At 44.3% G+C, this 14,076-nt stretch overlaps 1 protein-coding gene across 5 annotated transcripts in view; it reads left to right on the top strand.

Annotated features, from left to right (window-relative positions):
• The window catches only part of DIXDC1 (DIX domain containing 1), a 76,106-nt gene that overhangs the window by 44,598 nt on the left and 17,432 nt on the right, over positions 1 to 14,076 (top strand). For all 5 annotated transcript variants that reach the window (XM_020882218.2, XM_020882217.2, XM_070473585.1 and 2 more), the window contains 11 exons: positions 1,210 to 1,358; positions 4,178 to 4,267; positions 6,274 to 6,327; positions 7,697 to 7,747; positions 10,019 to 10,123; positions 10,478 to 10,531; positions 11,140 to 11,232; positions 11,316 to 11,387; positions 12,074 to 12,163; positions 12,494 to 12,655; positions 13,162 to 13,228. In XM_020882218.2, coding sequence (XP_020737877.2) covers positions 1,210 to 1,358; positions 4,178 to 4,267; positions 6,274 to 6,327; positions 7,697 to 7,747; positions 10,019 to 10,123; positions 10,478 to 10,531; positions 11,140 to 11,232; positions 11,316 to 11,387; positions 12,074 to 12,163; positions 12,494 to 12,655; positions 13,162 to 13,228 — 987 coding nt within the window. The remainder of the gene's footprint in view (positions 1 to 1,209; positions 1,359 to 4,177; positions 4,268 to 6,273; positions 6,328 to 7,696; positions 7,748 to 10,018; positions 10,124 to 10,477; positions 10,532 to 11,139; positions 11,233 to 11,315; positions 11,388 to 12,073; positions 12,164 to 12,493; positions 12,656 to 13,161; positions 13,229 to 14,076) is intronic.

The raw sequence follows: 14,076 nt of genomic DNA, 5'->3' as shown, positions 1-14,076 counted from the left end.
ATCCTTTCACAGATTGTCACTTCTGCTGTCCAAACTGTCCAATGTCCTGCCGCAGTGTAGACAGCTGACCACCAGTGAAATTAGATGACTTTGGAACTGTCAGAAGTCTGCTCAAGTAAAAAGTTTTTATCATTTCTGTGTTATGCAAGTAATTTCAGTACTTCTCTAACTTAAATTGGGGCCAGGAATATATGGAATGAAGGTGTCTGTGAGAATATACAGCAGAGAGCAGGTCTGCATCATGTTTTATGTAAGGGCTACATTGTTTAGACTTCTCCTTCCTCTGTCTCAGTCTCCTTTTTCTTAGATAAACACAGAGGAAAGCAAGGAAGAAGCAAAGTGCATGACTTAGGAGTTTTATTTGCCTGTAAGAGAGAGAATGAAACCGAAGTCCTCTGAAGGAAAACTGGAATTAAATTCTTCCTTATTTCACACCCCATCTAGCCCTGGTATCAGTATCCAGAAAGTTAGTTTTGTTACTGAGTCAGAAACTCCAGGGACCCTGGGGAGGGAGAGGGAGGTCTTTACTGCATGCTTGCTCTGGGCCGGGCACCACGGGTCCCGCACACAGGTCGCCCCATGAAATCAGACAACAACCCAGGCTTAGGCTTATTATAATATTTGTTCTTAACCAATGAAATCAGAGACCAATGAAATCAGAAAAAGAGACTGTAAAGACAGGGAACTAAAACCGGAGAGAGGGAGGTGAAACAATCTGTACAGAGTTTGCTTTTACCGGTCTGTTTCCTGTTTTTGTGACTCACACAATGTTATATGTGAAAGGGGTTCCATCCTCCCAAAATGGTCAAAGGAGTTTGAGTTGAGGTCTCCCCTCTGAAGCTCCTTTTCAGTGTATCTGACAGCTCCCCTCTTTGTCGCTTGAGGGGCCGAGCCCTGGGAGTGCCAGTTCTAGAGTAAAGAGCAAAACCTGCCACCTACCAGGGCTCCCGGGAGGGAATCCTTAAGGTTCTGAAGAGGGTGGACCTCCTCAACCAAGTTCAGCTTTGCTCCCGGGAGCCTGGGATTAGTGGAGCCAGTGGCCAGTTCCTCCTGTCTCACACCCCCACCTGGTGGAGAGTCCAGCCCACGCAGTGAGGGCAGGTGCGGAAGGCAGGTGACCTGGCCCTGTGAACGCCGGGGACGGTGAGGGCTTGCTCCCGAACTCAGTTTTCTTCACCATGAGCTGTGCTCCCTCCTCCTGTCTCGTAGAGGAGACAGACTCTCCATTACCCCGGGACTGGAGACCAGACAGTCCCCGGACCTACCTGGAGACTTCATGGGAAGAGCAGCTGTTGGAACAACAAGAACATTTGGAAAAAGAAATGGAGGAAGCCAAGAAAATGATATCAGGATTACAGGTAGCTCTTTCCCTCGTCGTCTGTGTTTGGTGCACCAGTTGTTTTTGCTTTGTTTTGATTTGTTCTTGACCATGTGCGTGAGGCTTGTGGGATCTTAGTTTCCAGACCAGGGATTGAACCTGGATCACTTAACCCCCAGACTGCCAGGGAGCTCCCACACCAATTGATTATTATTTTTAACTCAGTAGAATCAGTTGAAAATAAAGTGACTCGGTTTTCTGTGAGGTCAGAGCTGAGTTTAGATGCAGAGGGTAGAACACGAAGAGCCGTGAAATCCCTTACATGTGAGTATGCCTAAATGGGCCTCCTGGATGCTTGTTGACGGCACAGCTGTTAGGAGTTCTGCAGGCCCGGGAGCCGTATCCACCCTCCCCTACCAAGCCTCCACCCTGGCTCTCTGCTTTATGGGTGGGTTTCTCCCCTGTTTGCAGCCATAGACCTGCAATGGCAGCTTCCCCCAAAGAATGGTCTTGTGAAGAGTCAGGATTTTCTCTGAGGAATTCACCATCAGGAGGGCTGTAAGTGCCAGTAATGTCACAGGTCTCCACCTGAGTCTAGCTAAGGGATTTAGCTCACCCTTGGTGCATTTGTAAGTGGACGCTAAGGCATGGTGATCAGGTAGAAGAGCAATTGAGCCCTTCAGTTTTTCCTGCACCTTCTGTGCCAGCAAGCCTCCCCCAGAGGCCGACTGACCCACTTGACTTAATTCCTAGCCTGAATGACCCCTTAGTCCTCCACCTTTGTGTGTCTGGCCCTGTTTGGGGGAGCCCTTATAGTGTTCTGGTGACCCTGAAATTGCCCAGGAATATTCCTTTCTGTTTGTGCTGGGAACTGCACTGCTTCTGAATTGTCAAATATTTATGGACACGTAAACAAAGCCCGCATTATGTGAGTGGCTCTGGCAGGCGGCAGGCGGTGGAGGGCGTGCTCCCAACCGGCCAGCAACAGGGTGGGGACACAAAGGGGTCCTAAAGAAAACGGGGGATTGGTGCAATGGTGAAACAGTTTACACACTGTCTGCCCCAGGAGCCCAGAGAGGCGTTGGAGGAATGTTTACTGCCCAGACATTCCCAGGGAGAGTTGTTGCGCTCTTCCCATTTGCTCTGTATTTTTAAATGTCTGCCTTTTAGTTCTCTTCTCTGTCAGGCCAGTAAAGAATGGTTTAATTAATGCAATGGATTTGTGTATGTGTGTTTGCTTTTAATAGGAAGGATTAAAGCATGAAGAATTTTGGGATTACATTCAACCAGGTTTTTCTCAGGATCATTTCATTGTATGAACATAGATATCCATCAGTTTGGTTTTCCGTTTGGTTTGCATTTTTCAGTCTGGGAGAAATCCCATGGCAGATTAGACAGAGAAAAGAAGAGAATCAACAGGCAGTAAGTCAGCATCCTAATATTCCCCACAAACAGAGGAGTTTTAATTCACAGCCTCATGATCACAATGAGCATTCAGTCCCATTACAGAATACAATGGGGCTCACAGCATCCACTGGGCTCCTTAACTCTTTCAGTGATGAACCCGTCGCATGCTGAGCCAGGTCCGGGATTTCTGACTTGTTAGTGTACCTCATTAGAGCCTGTGAACACTTTGCCCTTAGAGTCAGGACTTCTGCAGCGTCACTCTCCCCAGCTCCCTGCTCTTGCTTACATTGTCTACACCTCTTGCCACCACTCCATGGGAGAATCAAATCCATTAGACTGGCTAAAATTGTTTTATTAATTAGTACTTGGTAGACTTGATAGTGTCTGGATTTTAAAATGTTTTTATATACCAACATTTGTGATGCAATTTATGTTACATTTACTGAAATAAGAATCTCTGTATCTCTTCTCTTTGGACTGGATTGAGAAAAAAGTTGTATATAAAATGGCTCTAGATTTTTAAATCTTTCACTGAGCCCATAGGTCTCCTAATACCTACCTGCAGGGGTATATCCAAGTTTTCTGGGTTCTAAAGTGTACCACTTGGGGGGCCTTCTTTAAGAATAAGATTACAGATTATGACTACGATGTTAGATATAGAACCCTGGGAGGAGCAGACCTGGGAGGGACCCTGAGGTTTGAGCTTCCTTAGCCTCAGAATAAATCTGCCCCCCACCACCACCATATTCTAATAAAAACAAAGCCTAGTGTGAGGACTTGAAATGTATAAGGAAACCTCTCTGCAAATATGTTTTCCTTCTTGTTCTATTCAGGTTGCCTTAGGGAGCAAAAACGCAGAATTGCTAAGCGAATGAAATACACCCACATCTCTGGCAGTCCAATGGTTAAGACTCAGCACTTTGACTGCTGTGGACTTGGGTTCGACCCTTGTTTGGGGAACTAACATCCTGAAAGTGGTTGAATGCACCCAATGCATACATATATACATACATACATATGTACATACATATATAAATGTATTCCAAATAATTCCTTATAATAAACTTTTCTAAGCCAGGATAATTCTGCACTGCATTTAGTTCACTTTCCAGCTGGTAAAATTCAATTTGAACAGCCAGCTCTGGTTCAAAAATGTCACTTCTTAAAATTAAGTTTATTTTTAGAATTTTTTTCTGGGGCCAAGGAGCCTTGGAGCAGAGGATTCAGGTAAGTCCAGAGAGATGAAAGAGGCGTTGAGCATGGGCCAGACACAAGGCAATCCAGACAGATCTGTGATGAGCAATTGGCAGTATTTAAAGATCCACAGTTATCAGGCAGATTTCCAGAGGAAGCCCAGTTTTGGTTTCATTTTGGGACAAGCTTACTCCGCCCAGCTCTAGACTCTGTCATTGGATAGGAGTTAAATTTCTTTCTGCCTTTGTGGTTGTCTAGGCCTTACTGCTCAATGGATCCTTACCTGAAGATGAACAGGAGAGGCCCTTGGCCCTCTGTGAACCAGGAGTCAACCCCGAGGAACAGTTGGTGAGCTCCTCTTTTGTGACTGGACATGGAATAATCTGGCTTGTGTATCTGACTTATTTTTAGCATTGGACACTCATCTGTGCCCTCATAAAATGCTCCCTTCCCTGACTTTAGCTCTGCTGGTTTTCCTCATATGTTTTCGACTGTTTTTCCTTTCTTCCACAAATATTTATTGCATGCTGACCATGTGCGACACGGTTTCAAAGAACTGGAGACATGGGAATGACAGATGAAGCCTCAGACCCTCTCCTCGTGGAGTTTACATTCAGGTCCCTGTTGACTGGAAAAAAAGAAAAAAAGCACAATCTAAAGGTTGAAGGTGATGTTTTATTTGGTAAACAAAACTGAGGACTTAAGCCTGGGAAACAGCATCTCGGATAATTCTGAGAGACTGTTCTGAAGAGGAATGGGGAAAGCCAGGACATTATAGGAGTTTTTGCATCAAAACCAGGTAGTCAGAACTTCAGAAATTACTTTTAATAAAGGAAAACCAGCTATCTCAAGGAATTTAGTGCTTCTCATTGTAGGGGAAGATGCAAGAGTCAGGGCTCCCTGAAGTCGATCCTCTGATGTGCAGCTCATATCCCGTGCTTTCTCACCCTGAATGCCCTTCTGTTGCAGCAGTTGCCTGCTAGATGCCAGTATTCTTTGTTTCCACCCCGAGTCCCCTCAAGGCTCACTGCCTGGGCAGCTGCCTTTCTTTAATGAACGGCAGGCGGCATTCTTAGTTCACATCCCCTTTGAAGCTTCTCTCTTTCTCCCTGTCCCTTGAAGGTTTGGGCTTCCCCGGTGGCTCAGCGGTAATCTGCCCAAGCAGGAGACGCAGAATCAACCCCTGGTTGGGAAGATTCCCCTGGAGAAGGAGATGGCTCCCCACTCCAGTACTCTTGCCTGGGAAGTCCCATGGACGGAGGACCTTGGCGGGCTACAGTCCATGGGGTTGCAGATGAGTTGGGCACAACTTACGACTCAAACAACTACACCTTAAGTGTTGCTGCTCCTCAGGGTTCTCCTCTGGGCTCTCTTCTGTCTTGTCCATTCACCTGGGCAATACCTGCTGCCACGGCTTCATTCACTCCCCACCTGTCTCATATGTTGCCTCTCAAATATTTATTTCTAGCTTAGTTCTCTCCATGGAGTTCTACATTTGTAAAAGCAACATGCTCCTGCCTGTTATCTCTACTATGTGTCCCATAAGCATCTCAATTTCAATGAGTCCTAAATTCAACATCTTTCTCTCCCTTCTTTCCCCACCCTCAAAACTATTTGTCCATTAAGTTTCTGTATCTTATCACTATCCATGTACCCAAATACCCAAAACAAATCTGACACCCATACTTGAAGGGCTTCCCAGATGGTGCAGTAGGAAAGAATCCTCCTGTCAATGCAGGAGACACGGATTCGATCCCTGGGTTGGAAAGATCCCCTGGAGAAGGAAATGACAACCAACTCCAGTATTTAGTCACCAAGTTTTATCAGTATACTTTTAAAATATTTTCATCCAGCTTTTTTCCACTTTCACAGGTACTGCCTTAATTCAGGCCTTCATCCAGCATTCTGGTGGCCTCCAGCTGGTTTTCCCGATTCCTCTCCTGTCCTCTAGTTCATTTTCCCTAAAACAGCAAGAGCAACTTAACGTCAAAGCAAACTTTGTTCTGTCATGTCTTTGCCTAAAACTTTTTCATCATTTCCTCCATTATCCTTGCTGGCCTTCATGATCCTGCTCCATTTTCCTCTTGAACTTCATCTCTTATCATTTCTCTTTCCCTTTCCCAAACCTTCTGCACACAACACACACAAACTCATCCTAAATTTTATCTGTAGTCGGCTACTCGCACCCCCCCCCCCCACCCTGCCCAGGGCATATGCATCCACTGGAAGGCAGTTCTTTGTAGCTGCTCTATCCTGGCTAGCATCTGGTAGCTACTCAGTAAATATCTGTTGATGAATGACCTCTGAATATTACAGCATAGATATATAGCCATCTCTTTTTGCCTTATATTCAGATTATAATCCAAAGTCGTCTGGATCAGAGTATAGAGGAGAATCAAGACCTAAAGGTATGTCAGGAAATGCACATTTTACCCTTTTAAAAAATTATGGGAATATTACACACCAACTTTAGTATAGTAATGGGGAGAAGGGAGAGATGCAGACTCCATACTTTAGCTCTATCTGTATTATGTCTTTAACTGAAAGAGACAGATATGTCATAAATATGGTAAAAGAGTAACACCTTTTTAATCTCAGTGGGAATAATAAGTATCTATGTCATTATTACTTATACCTTTCTATATGTTTGAAATGTTTCATATTTATATTAAATTAAAATAAATAATGGATCTACTATCAATATAATCATTTTAAAAATAATTGACATAACATAATTAGTTTCAGAGTATACACCATGTTGATTTAATATGTGTATGTATCGTGAAATAATCACAGCAAGCTTAGTTAACATATTTACACATTTTTTCTTATAAGGAAACTTTTAAGATCTACTGTCTTACAGTTTTCCAATATACAGTACAGTATTATTAACAGCAGTTCATTATGGTCTTTTAAATTAATGAATACTTTCCAGAATTTTTTTTAGATCAGTGGAGCTTAGCTTTTTTGAAGCCATAAGTATATAACTAAAGCCATTAACCCTCTCCCCAGCAATTTGCATGAGAGCACTCACTGACCTGAGTTTTGAGTGGTCTAACTTTGGAGCCCATGTGTGGAGTCCTGGTGGAGATTCCCCATTTTAGATATGTTAATTCCAAACTCTTGAAGAGATTGCAGTAGGAAAAGGGAGAGTAGAGTCTGAGTTGTGGGTGTTCCTCTCCTAAAATCTTTGTCCTAGTGACAGTCGTGTACATATATTTAATCTGTTGTAAGGGACGGTTAACTAAGTATTTTGTTATTGGGCCAAATGTGTTTTTGTTTGGTCCATAAAGAACAATACCCTCTTGGAGAACAGAAATGCTGTAACCCTTTCTGGACATTAAAAGTGAGATAATTACTTCATGAGGTTGGGGGTAGGTATATTGAGATATCATGTATTTTAGGGAGAGGGATTTAGATTATTATGATTGATGATTAAGTTTCTCTGTTAGTGAGGATTGCTAAATATAGGAATGATGAACCTATGGGAATGTATGGTATCTTCTTTCTGGTTCAGAAAGATTATGGACAGTTGAAACTGGGAAACTGGGCAGCTGAGCGTGGGTGCCACAGGGGAGAATGAGATGGGTCCTATTTGTTTCTATGGGTCAGCTTTTACTTTTTTCTGGACCAGACCTGCCTTTGGCCTCAGTGGAGGCCTCAGTTGATTTTCCTTGGAATGGTTATCTGAGTTTCATGTTCTTACTGATAGAATGAGGTAATGCTTCTGAAGCAACCCAGATGCTACCATCTGATCTAACTATATTTGGTTTGCAGAAGGAGCTGCTGAAATATAAACAAGAAGCCAGAAACTTACAGGGGATAAAGGTAAAAAGAAAGATATTTAACACTTTAAGTAAATTCTCTACAAGGTAAAGCATTCTGAGGGAACTGGGGTACTAGCTGGGTCCTATAGCCTTGTCTTATGTGCAGCCGATGGGCCCTTTCACAGGCTCTGCTCCCAGCAGAGACAGGGCATTGTGGATGGGAAGTGAGACAGGTGGAGGGACATACCTCTGCTTTGCGGAGTCGTACTTCTGGCGGTTGTGACTCATGGTGCTGGCACTTCTCTCTGCCACCTTGGTTTTTTTCTATGTGTGAAAACAATCAGTTACTACGGTTTTCTCCAGTTTCAGTATCTGTCAGTTTTCTTCATTTCTGAAGAAGAATGTACTCTTAAAAATTGTAATTTACTTAGGTTTGAATAGTTAATAACCTTCGAATGGTTTGAAGTTAAAAAAGTACAAAAGGGTAATCCTTGAGAAGTCGGCCTTCCAGCCCTGCCCCCTCAGTCACCTAGTTCTCTTTCCTGGAGGCAACTTACGACTTATCCCCAAATATGTATGTATGTAATTTCCGCCCCCCCCCCCCCCCCAAATAGCATACTATAAACCCAGCTTGACACGTTGCTGCTTTCACTTAACAATATATCTTGGAGATCATTGTATTTCAGTGCATAAAGATCTTAGTATTCCAGTATGTAAATATATGGTAATTCATTTAATCAGTTCCTATTGATAAATCTGCTGGGTTATGTCTAGTCTTTTGCTAATACAAACAGTGATCTAGCTAATAATCTTGCTTACATGTTATTTCACCCCAGTAGGAGTAGATGTGCTAAATGAATAATACCTCAGAAGTAGAAAAGGATGCCCTTAAACTGCTGCTTTCCTACACTCCCATTCATGAGCCAGACTAGGGTGTAACTCAGCAGCATCTTCCAGAGTAGCCCTTTGAGATACCAAAAAAGAGCACATTCCATGCTCAAATAAGTTTGAGAAGTGCCGTGCAGGCTTGAAGAGTCACAGTGAATAATAGCATATTAAAGGGCCAGAGAAGGTCTGCCATAAAGAGGTTGGCCTAAAAAAAGATTAGACTGTTAACCACAGAAGCGCTTTTTTCTCTCATGTAACACTTGTTAACATCCCGTGAAGCACACTTGGGGAAACATTCGTCTGAACCACGGGTGCCAAGGGCATCTGAGGCCACCTTGCCATGTACTGTCATGGCAGACAGCATATTTAAGAATGGACTCCCACATCCTCCAGAGCCTGCACCGTTTGTTTGCAGTCAGCAAAGAGAGAAGAGTCAGGGCACATCTCCTAGGATGCAGCTCTAGTCCATTAGTTCCATTTGAAGTCACTATGGTTGGAGGATTATGTCATAGCCGATCCTTTTAAGTAAGTGTGTACAACCCACCTTGTCCTATGCCTGGTGGGAACCAAGATGATCCAAGCTAAGAGGAAGATATCCTAAAACTAGTAGGAGCCTATGACACTGGGAGGAGGAACCATTGGTCTAAGAACATTTCTGAGCAGGGAAATAGGATCCCAGTCCTGGTCTGACAAGGTGATGGAAGGCAGTGGAAGCTGGACAGGGGCCGGGCTCTGGAAGGCAGGATGGGAATGATTCCAGGGCTCCTTTGTGAACAGGGTGTCAGGCAGTGATAGGCCCCAGCTCTCTAGGACAAAAGAGCTCATCTCGACTGAGTATTTACAGGCCAAGGATTTAGAGACGAAAGCCAAGGAGGGAGGAAGGAGAGTGCATTCAAGATCATTGTCATGGCGCTAGTGGTAAAGAACCCTCCTCCCAGTGCAGGAGACATAAGAGACGAGGGTTCGATCCCTGGGTCGGGAAGATCCCCTGAAAGAGGGCATGGCAACCCACTCCAGTAGTCTTGCCTGGAAAATGCCATTGACAGAGGAGCCTGAAGAGCTACAGTCCATAGGATCACAGAGTTAAACATAACTGAAGCGACTTAGCACGCATGCACTGTCATGAAAGCAAGTGGTAGGCAGGTAATTTGAGACTAGGTCTGTCTGATCCCAGAGGCCGCTTATTCTCCCCCTAGGCCATCATGCTGTTGGCAACACAGGGGAATGTAGGGGCAAGTAAAGCACAGAGGGAAAAATCGGGTTTCCCTCAGTCTGGTAGGACAATGGAGAGGATTTTCCTTTAGATTCTAGTGTCCTGGAAGGGAACGGAAAAATTCCTGCTCATCTCCTTGTGGCAGGACCCTGTGCAGTGTTTGTCTCCTGTTTAGTAACAGCTGGCTGATGGATGAGCTGGGACCAGGTAGTGAGTGTGCTTTCTCCCCAGGATGCCCTGCAGCAGAGGCTGACTCAGCAGGACGCGTCTGTCCTTCAGCTCAAACAGGAACTACTGAGGGCAAATATGGACAAAGATGAGCTGCACAACCAGAACGTGAGTTGAAAGAGTGACCTCGGACTCCGTTGAGCTCAAAATAGGATATAGTATGAAGTCCTGTTAGATCTGTTCCACTTTAGAGGAATCCTCCTCGTTCCTGATGAAAGCCTGTACCACACACTGGCCCTGAGCCCTGCAACGTTGAGGACACTGATGCTGCCTTGTGGTTCTACAGCCTGATTATCTCACTGAAGATGTGGAGAGTGGCTGTGTGTTTTTACCAGAGACATGCCCTCTCTGTTGCTCAGTCCTGTAAACTGCCAACATCAGCTCTAGTTACCTACCGGTTTCCTAGCTGGTTTGGCAGATAATGCCTCCACACCACTGGATTTTTTCTTATTCTTCTTGCAGGTGGATCTGCAGAGGAAGCTGGAGGAGAGGAATCGGCTCTTGGGAGAATATAAAGTAAGAATGTGTATCAGTTTGAAAATTATTTCCACCTGAGCTTTGGTGAGCAGCCTGTTGTTGCTGTTGTTCAAAGAACACTTCAGTATGCTGTTCTCCTCCTTGCTTTCTGCAAGGAAAAGGATTTCCTTTTCTGAGTTCCTTTGATTCACTAACCCTGAAGATCGATAGCATGGCTAGGAGAAGGAACACAGAGCTAGGAGTCTGGAAGCTTCAGTTCAACCAGCCTTTATCTTTATCCAATCCCAAAGAAGGGCAATGCCAAAGAATGTTTGAACTACCGTACAACTGTGTTCATTCATGCTAGCAAGTTAATGCTCACAATCCCTCAAGATAGGCTTCAGTGGTACGTGAACCGAGAGCTTCTAGATGTACAAGCTAGGTTTAGAAAAGGCAGAGGATTCAGAGGTCAAATTGCCAGCGTCTGTTGGATCATAGAAAAAGCAAGAGAATTCCAGAAAAACATATACTTCTGCCTTCACTGACCATGCTAAAGCCTTTGACTGTGTGAGGCTCTACTTTGCTTAGATGGAAATGGCATCACAAAAGGTGAACTGTTGGATGTCCTTGGCTTTGCCACTCGTCTGAAATGTGTGTCTCTGTTGCAGAAGGAGCTGGGGCAGAAAGATCGCCTCCTGCTGCAGAACCAGGCCAAGTTGGAAGAAGCACTTCGGAAACTGTCTGAGGCCAGTTACCAGCAGGTGGGGACCATGTTCCACCACTGACTTTCCTGCCCCTCTGACCTGAAGAAATTCCCATCTGATTGAGTGTGTGCACTTTGCAGGTGGACGTGGAGCGAGAGCTGGAACACACAGATGTCCTTTGGGCTCACTGTGTGAAAAGAGAGGCTGATGAGGTAACCTGCCGGCCACTCGGGGTCTCTGTCCCGCGTTTACAGAGGCAAAGAGGGAGATTCAGTTATTAATCAGGGCTGAGCTATCACCACGAGTTGGTTTGTGTTTGCTGGGGAGGATAAAAGTGCAGGTTCTGGGATAAGAAAATCTGGTTTCAAATCCCAGCTTTACCACTTTAAAAAAACCAAAAACCATTTTTTACACACTTTTCCACTGTGTGACCTTAAGTTGCTTAGCTTCTGAACCTTAGAAATAAGGCTTATCTGGAAGATGGAAATAACAGTGACCTTCTCTGCCATTATGAAGAATACATAAGATAGTCCATCTAAATAACAACACAGTCCTGGTAGATCCGCTTGGCACAGAGTTAGGCTCAAAAAGTCCTAATCACTGTTCTTTCTTTCTTTTTATTACTGAAGCAAAGGCAGGAGATGCTGGCGCAGCATTCTCAGGCCTTCCTGGGGCCAGGCAGAGGCTGGCTAGGGCCTCCAAAGTGAGGTTTTCACTTTGTTCACTCTGCATTCAACAGTGCCTTCCCAGTGTCAGGTATTAGAGATACAGCAGTGAACTCAAGGGAAAAAAATCTTTGCAGTATGTCAGGAAGTGATTAGTGTAAAGAAGACAAATAAGACAGGAATTGCTTTGGAATTTTCCCTCGTACAAGCATCATTTCTTCTTGCTGCTCTAGGTGACCAACTGCAACAATCACAGCTCTCAAAGCAATGGTTTTCTCCTTCCAGCGGCAGGAAAAGGAGCGGCTTCAGTCGTTCACAGAGGGGTATGTCTTTAGGATTTGAGTACAGACTTGCCACTTCCAGCCAAAACCAAAAGGGTACCCTAGTCATCACCAGTGGAGTCGGCCTTTTATATCCCCGTCCCCCAATTCTTGCATCTGTTCCATGTGTAAAGCCGTGAGGCACGTACTATCCCAAGTTAAGAATTAGTGAGCCATCAATGAGCTTGTGTCTGTGGAGGAAAAAGTTTTCCTACGATTTCCACCTCCTCCCGCAAAATTAGGTCTGTTGGAAACCCCTCCCCCATACCCTCTTAAGCCCGGCGGTTGGGATGTGGGTAGTAAGGTGGCGCGGCCCCGCGGTTCCGCCCACAGAGCAGCGACCTGCAGCTTGTGCGAGACGCCCTGCGCAGCCTGCGCAACAGCTTCAGCGGCCACGACCCTCAGCACCACACCATCGACAGCTTGGAGCAGGGCATCGCCAGCCTCATGGAGCGCCTGCATGCCATGGAGACCCAGAGGAAGCAAGAAAGAAGGGTGAGCCTCTTTCTGTGATGTTTCTCTCATCCCCCGAAGAAGCTTGCCCTTGTCAGTTTAATGTCGATGAAGGCAGTGCTGAGCTAGAAGGCTCTGCTGAAGGTTACAGTTGCTTTTCTCTTTGGTTTTCCTCTCGGGGAGCTGACTGTTCATCCTGGTGTGACAGTCAAGAAGGGAGTTCACAGATAACTCTCAGCAGCTGGGTAGCTGTCTAAGGGATTGTGGTTCTTGACTCACATGTCTCCCTTTACTGCTCATTGTCCGTCCTCGTCCCCCCGAATGAGCTTGGCATCGGTTGAGGAAATATACGAGAGAAAGCATTGAAAACTAGAATGCTATTTATACATGTACATTGTTATTGCTAGGATAAACACATCCAGTTTTATATTCTGTGGAAAAAGACGTGGTAGAAAAATGTATATTTTAAGTATACTTTTATGATTTAAATTTCTTGGTTAAATTCTCCCATTGATCATAACTCTTGTGATTTTTGTGTGACTCCCCAGGTTCGGGGCAAGTCACCCAGAACTCAAGCAGGTAGTGAATACCGGGAGTCCTGGCCCCCTAATTCAAGTAAGTACTCCGTATTGCTCAGTAAGGACTGCTAGCATGTTAGATCAGAAATTTAGTATTTATATGCTACTAATATTTTGGAGATAGAATTTTTCTTGTGATACTTTACTCTTTTTTTTTTTTCTAAAAAGAGTGAAGTACCACATTCTTCACACTCATTTATTCTGTTTATTTGGCTGCATTGTGTCTTAGTTTTGGCAAGGCATGTGGGATCTTAGTTCCCCAACCAGGGACTGAACCTGCATCGCCTGCATTGCAGGGTGGATTCTTAACCACTGCACTACCAGGCAAGTCCCAGTACTTCACCTTTATAATGCATTATTCTACAGCAATACTAGAATCGAGTTGCTTCTAGGGCTATGAAGACCATACCATCATTATCACCACCACCATTACGCCGAGTACCATTCAACCACATTCAGGATGCTGCTGATTCAGAGAGGCTAAAATATTTTAAGCAAAATATCTTTGGAAATAAACAAACTCCAAACAGTTGCACCAAACAAAGCAAAATATAAAACAATAAACACATATACAGATCACTTGAAAGTTTCAAATAGCAGAGAAAATTTCCAGCTCTTCTTAGAGGCAAAATGTTTCATTTCTTTGGTGATTTCTGAAACTTTGAGTGCATAGGTCATTCAGTTTGTTTTAACCTATTCTATTATATTTTTTCCTTGTTAATTCTAACTTGTTAGGAAATCTACCCTTCCTGGTAATTTCTATTTTACTTCATATCTTACCTTTTGGTTTAATAGCATTCATATTTTCTTATCTTTTATAGTTTACCCAGGCCTGATCTAAAAGTATCTAAGTAATAATTTATAAAAACCAAATAGTAAAAGGCT

Source organism: Odocoileus virginianus, chromosome 10 (assembly GCF_023699985.2).
Source record: "Odocoileus virginianus isolate 20LAN1187 ecotype Illinois chromosome 10, Ovbor_1.2, whole genome shotgun sequence".
In the NCBI taxonomy this organism is placed as follows: Eukaryota; Metazoa; Chordata; class Mammalia; order Artiodactyla; family Cervidae; genus Odocoileus; species Odocoileus virginianus.
This window is presented reverse-complemented; position numbering and strand designations above follow the sequence as displayed.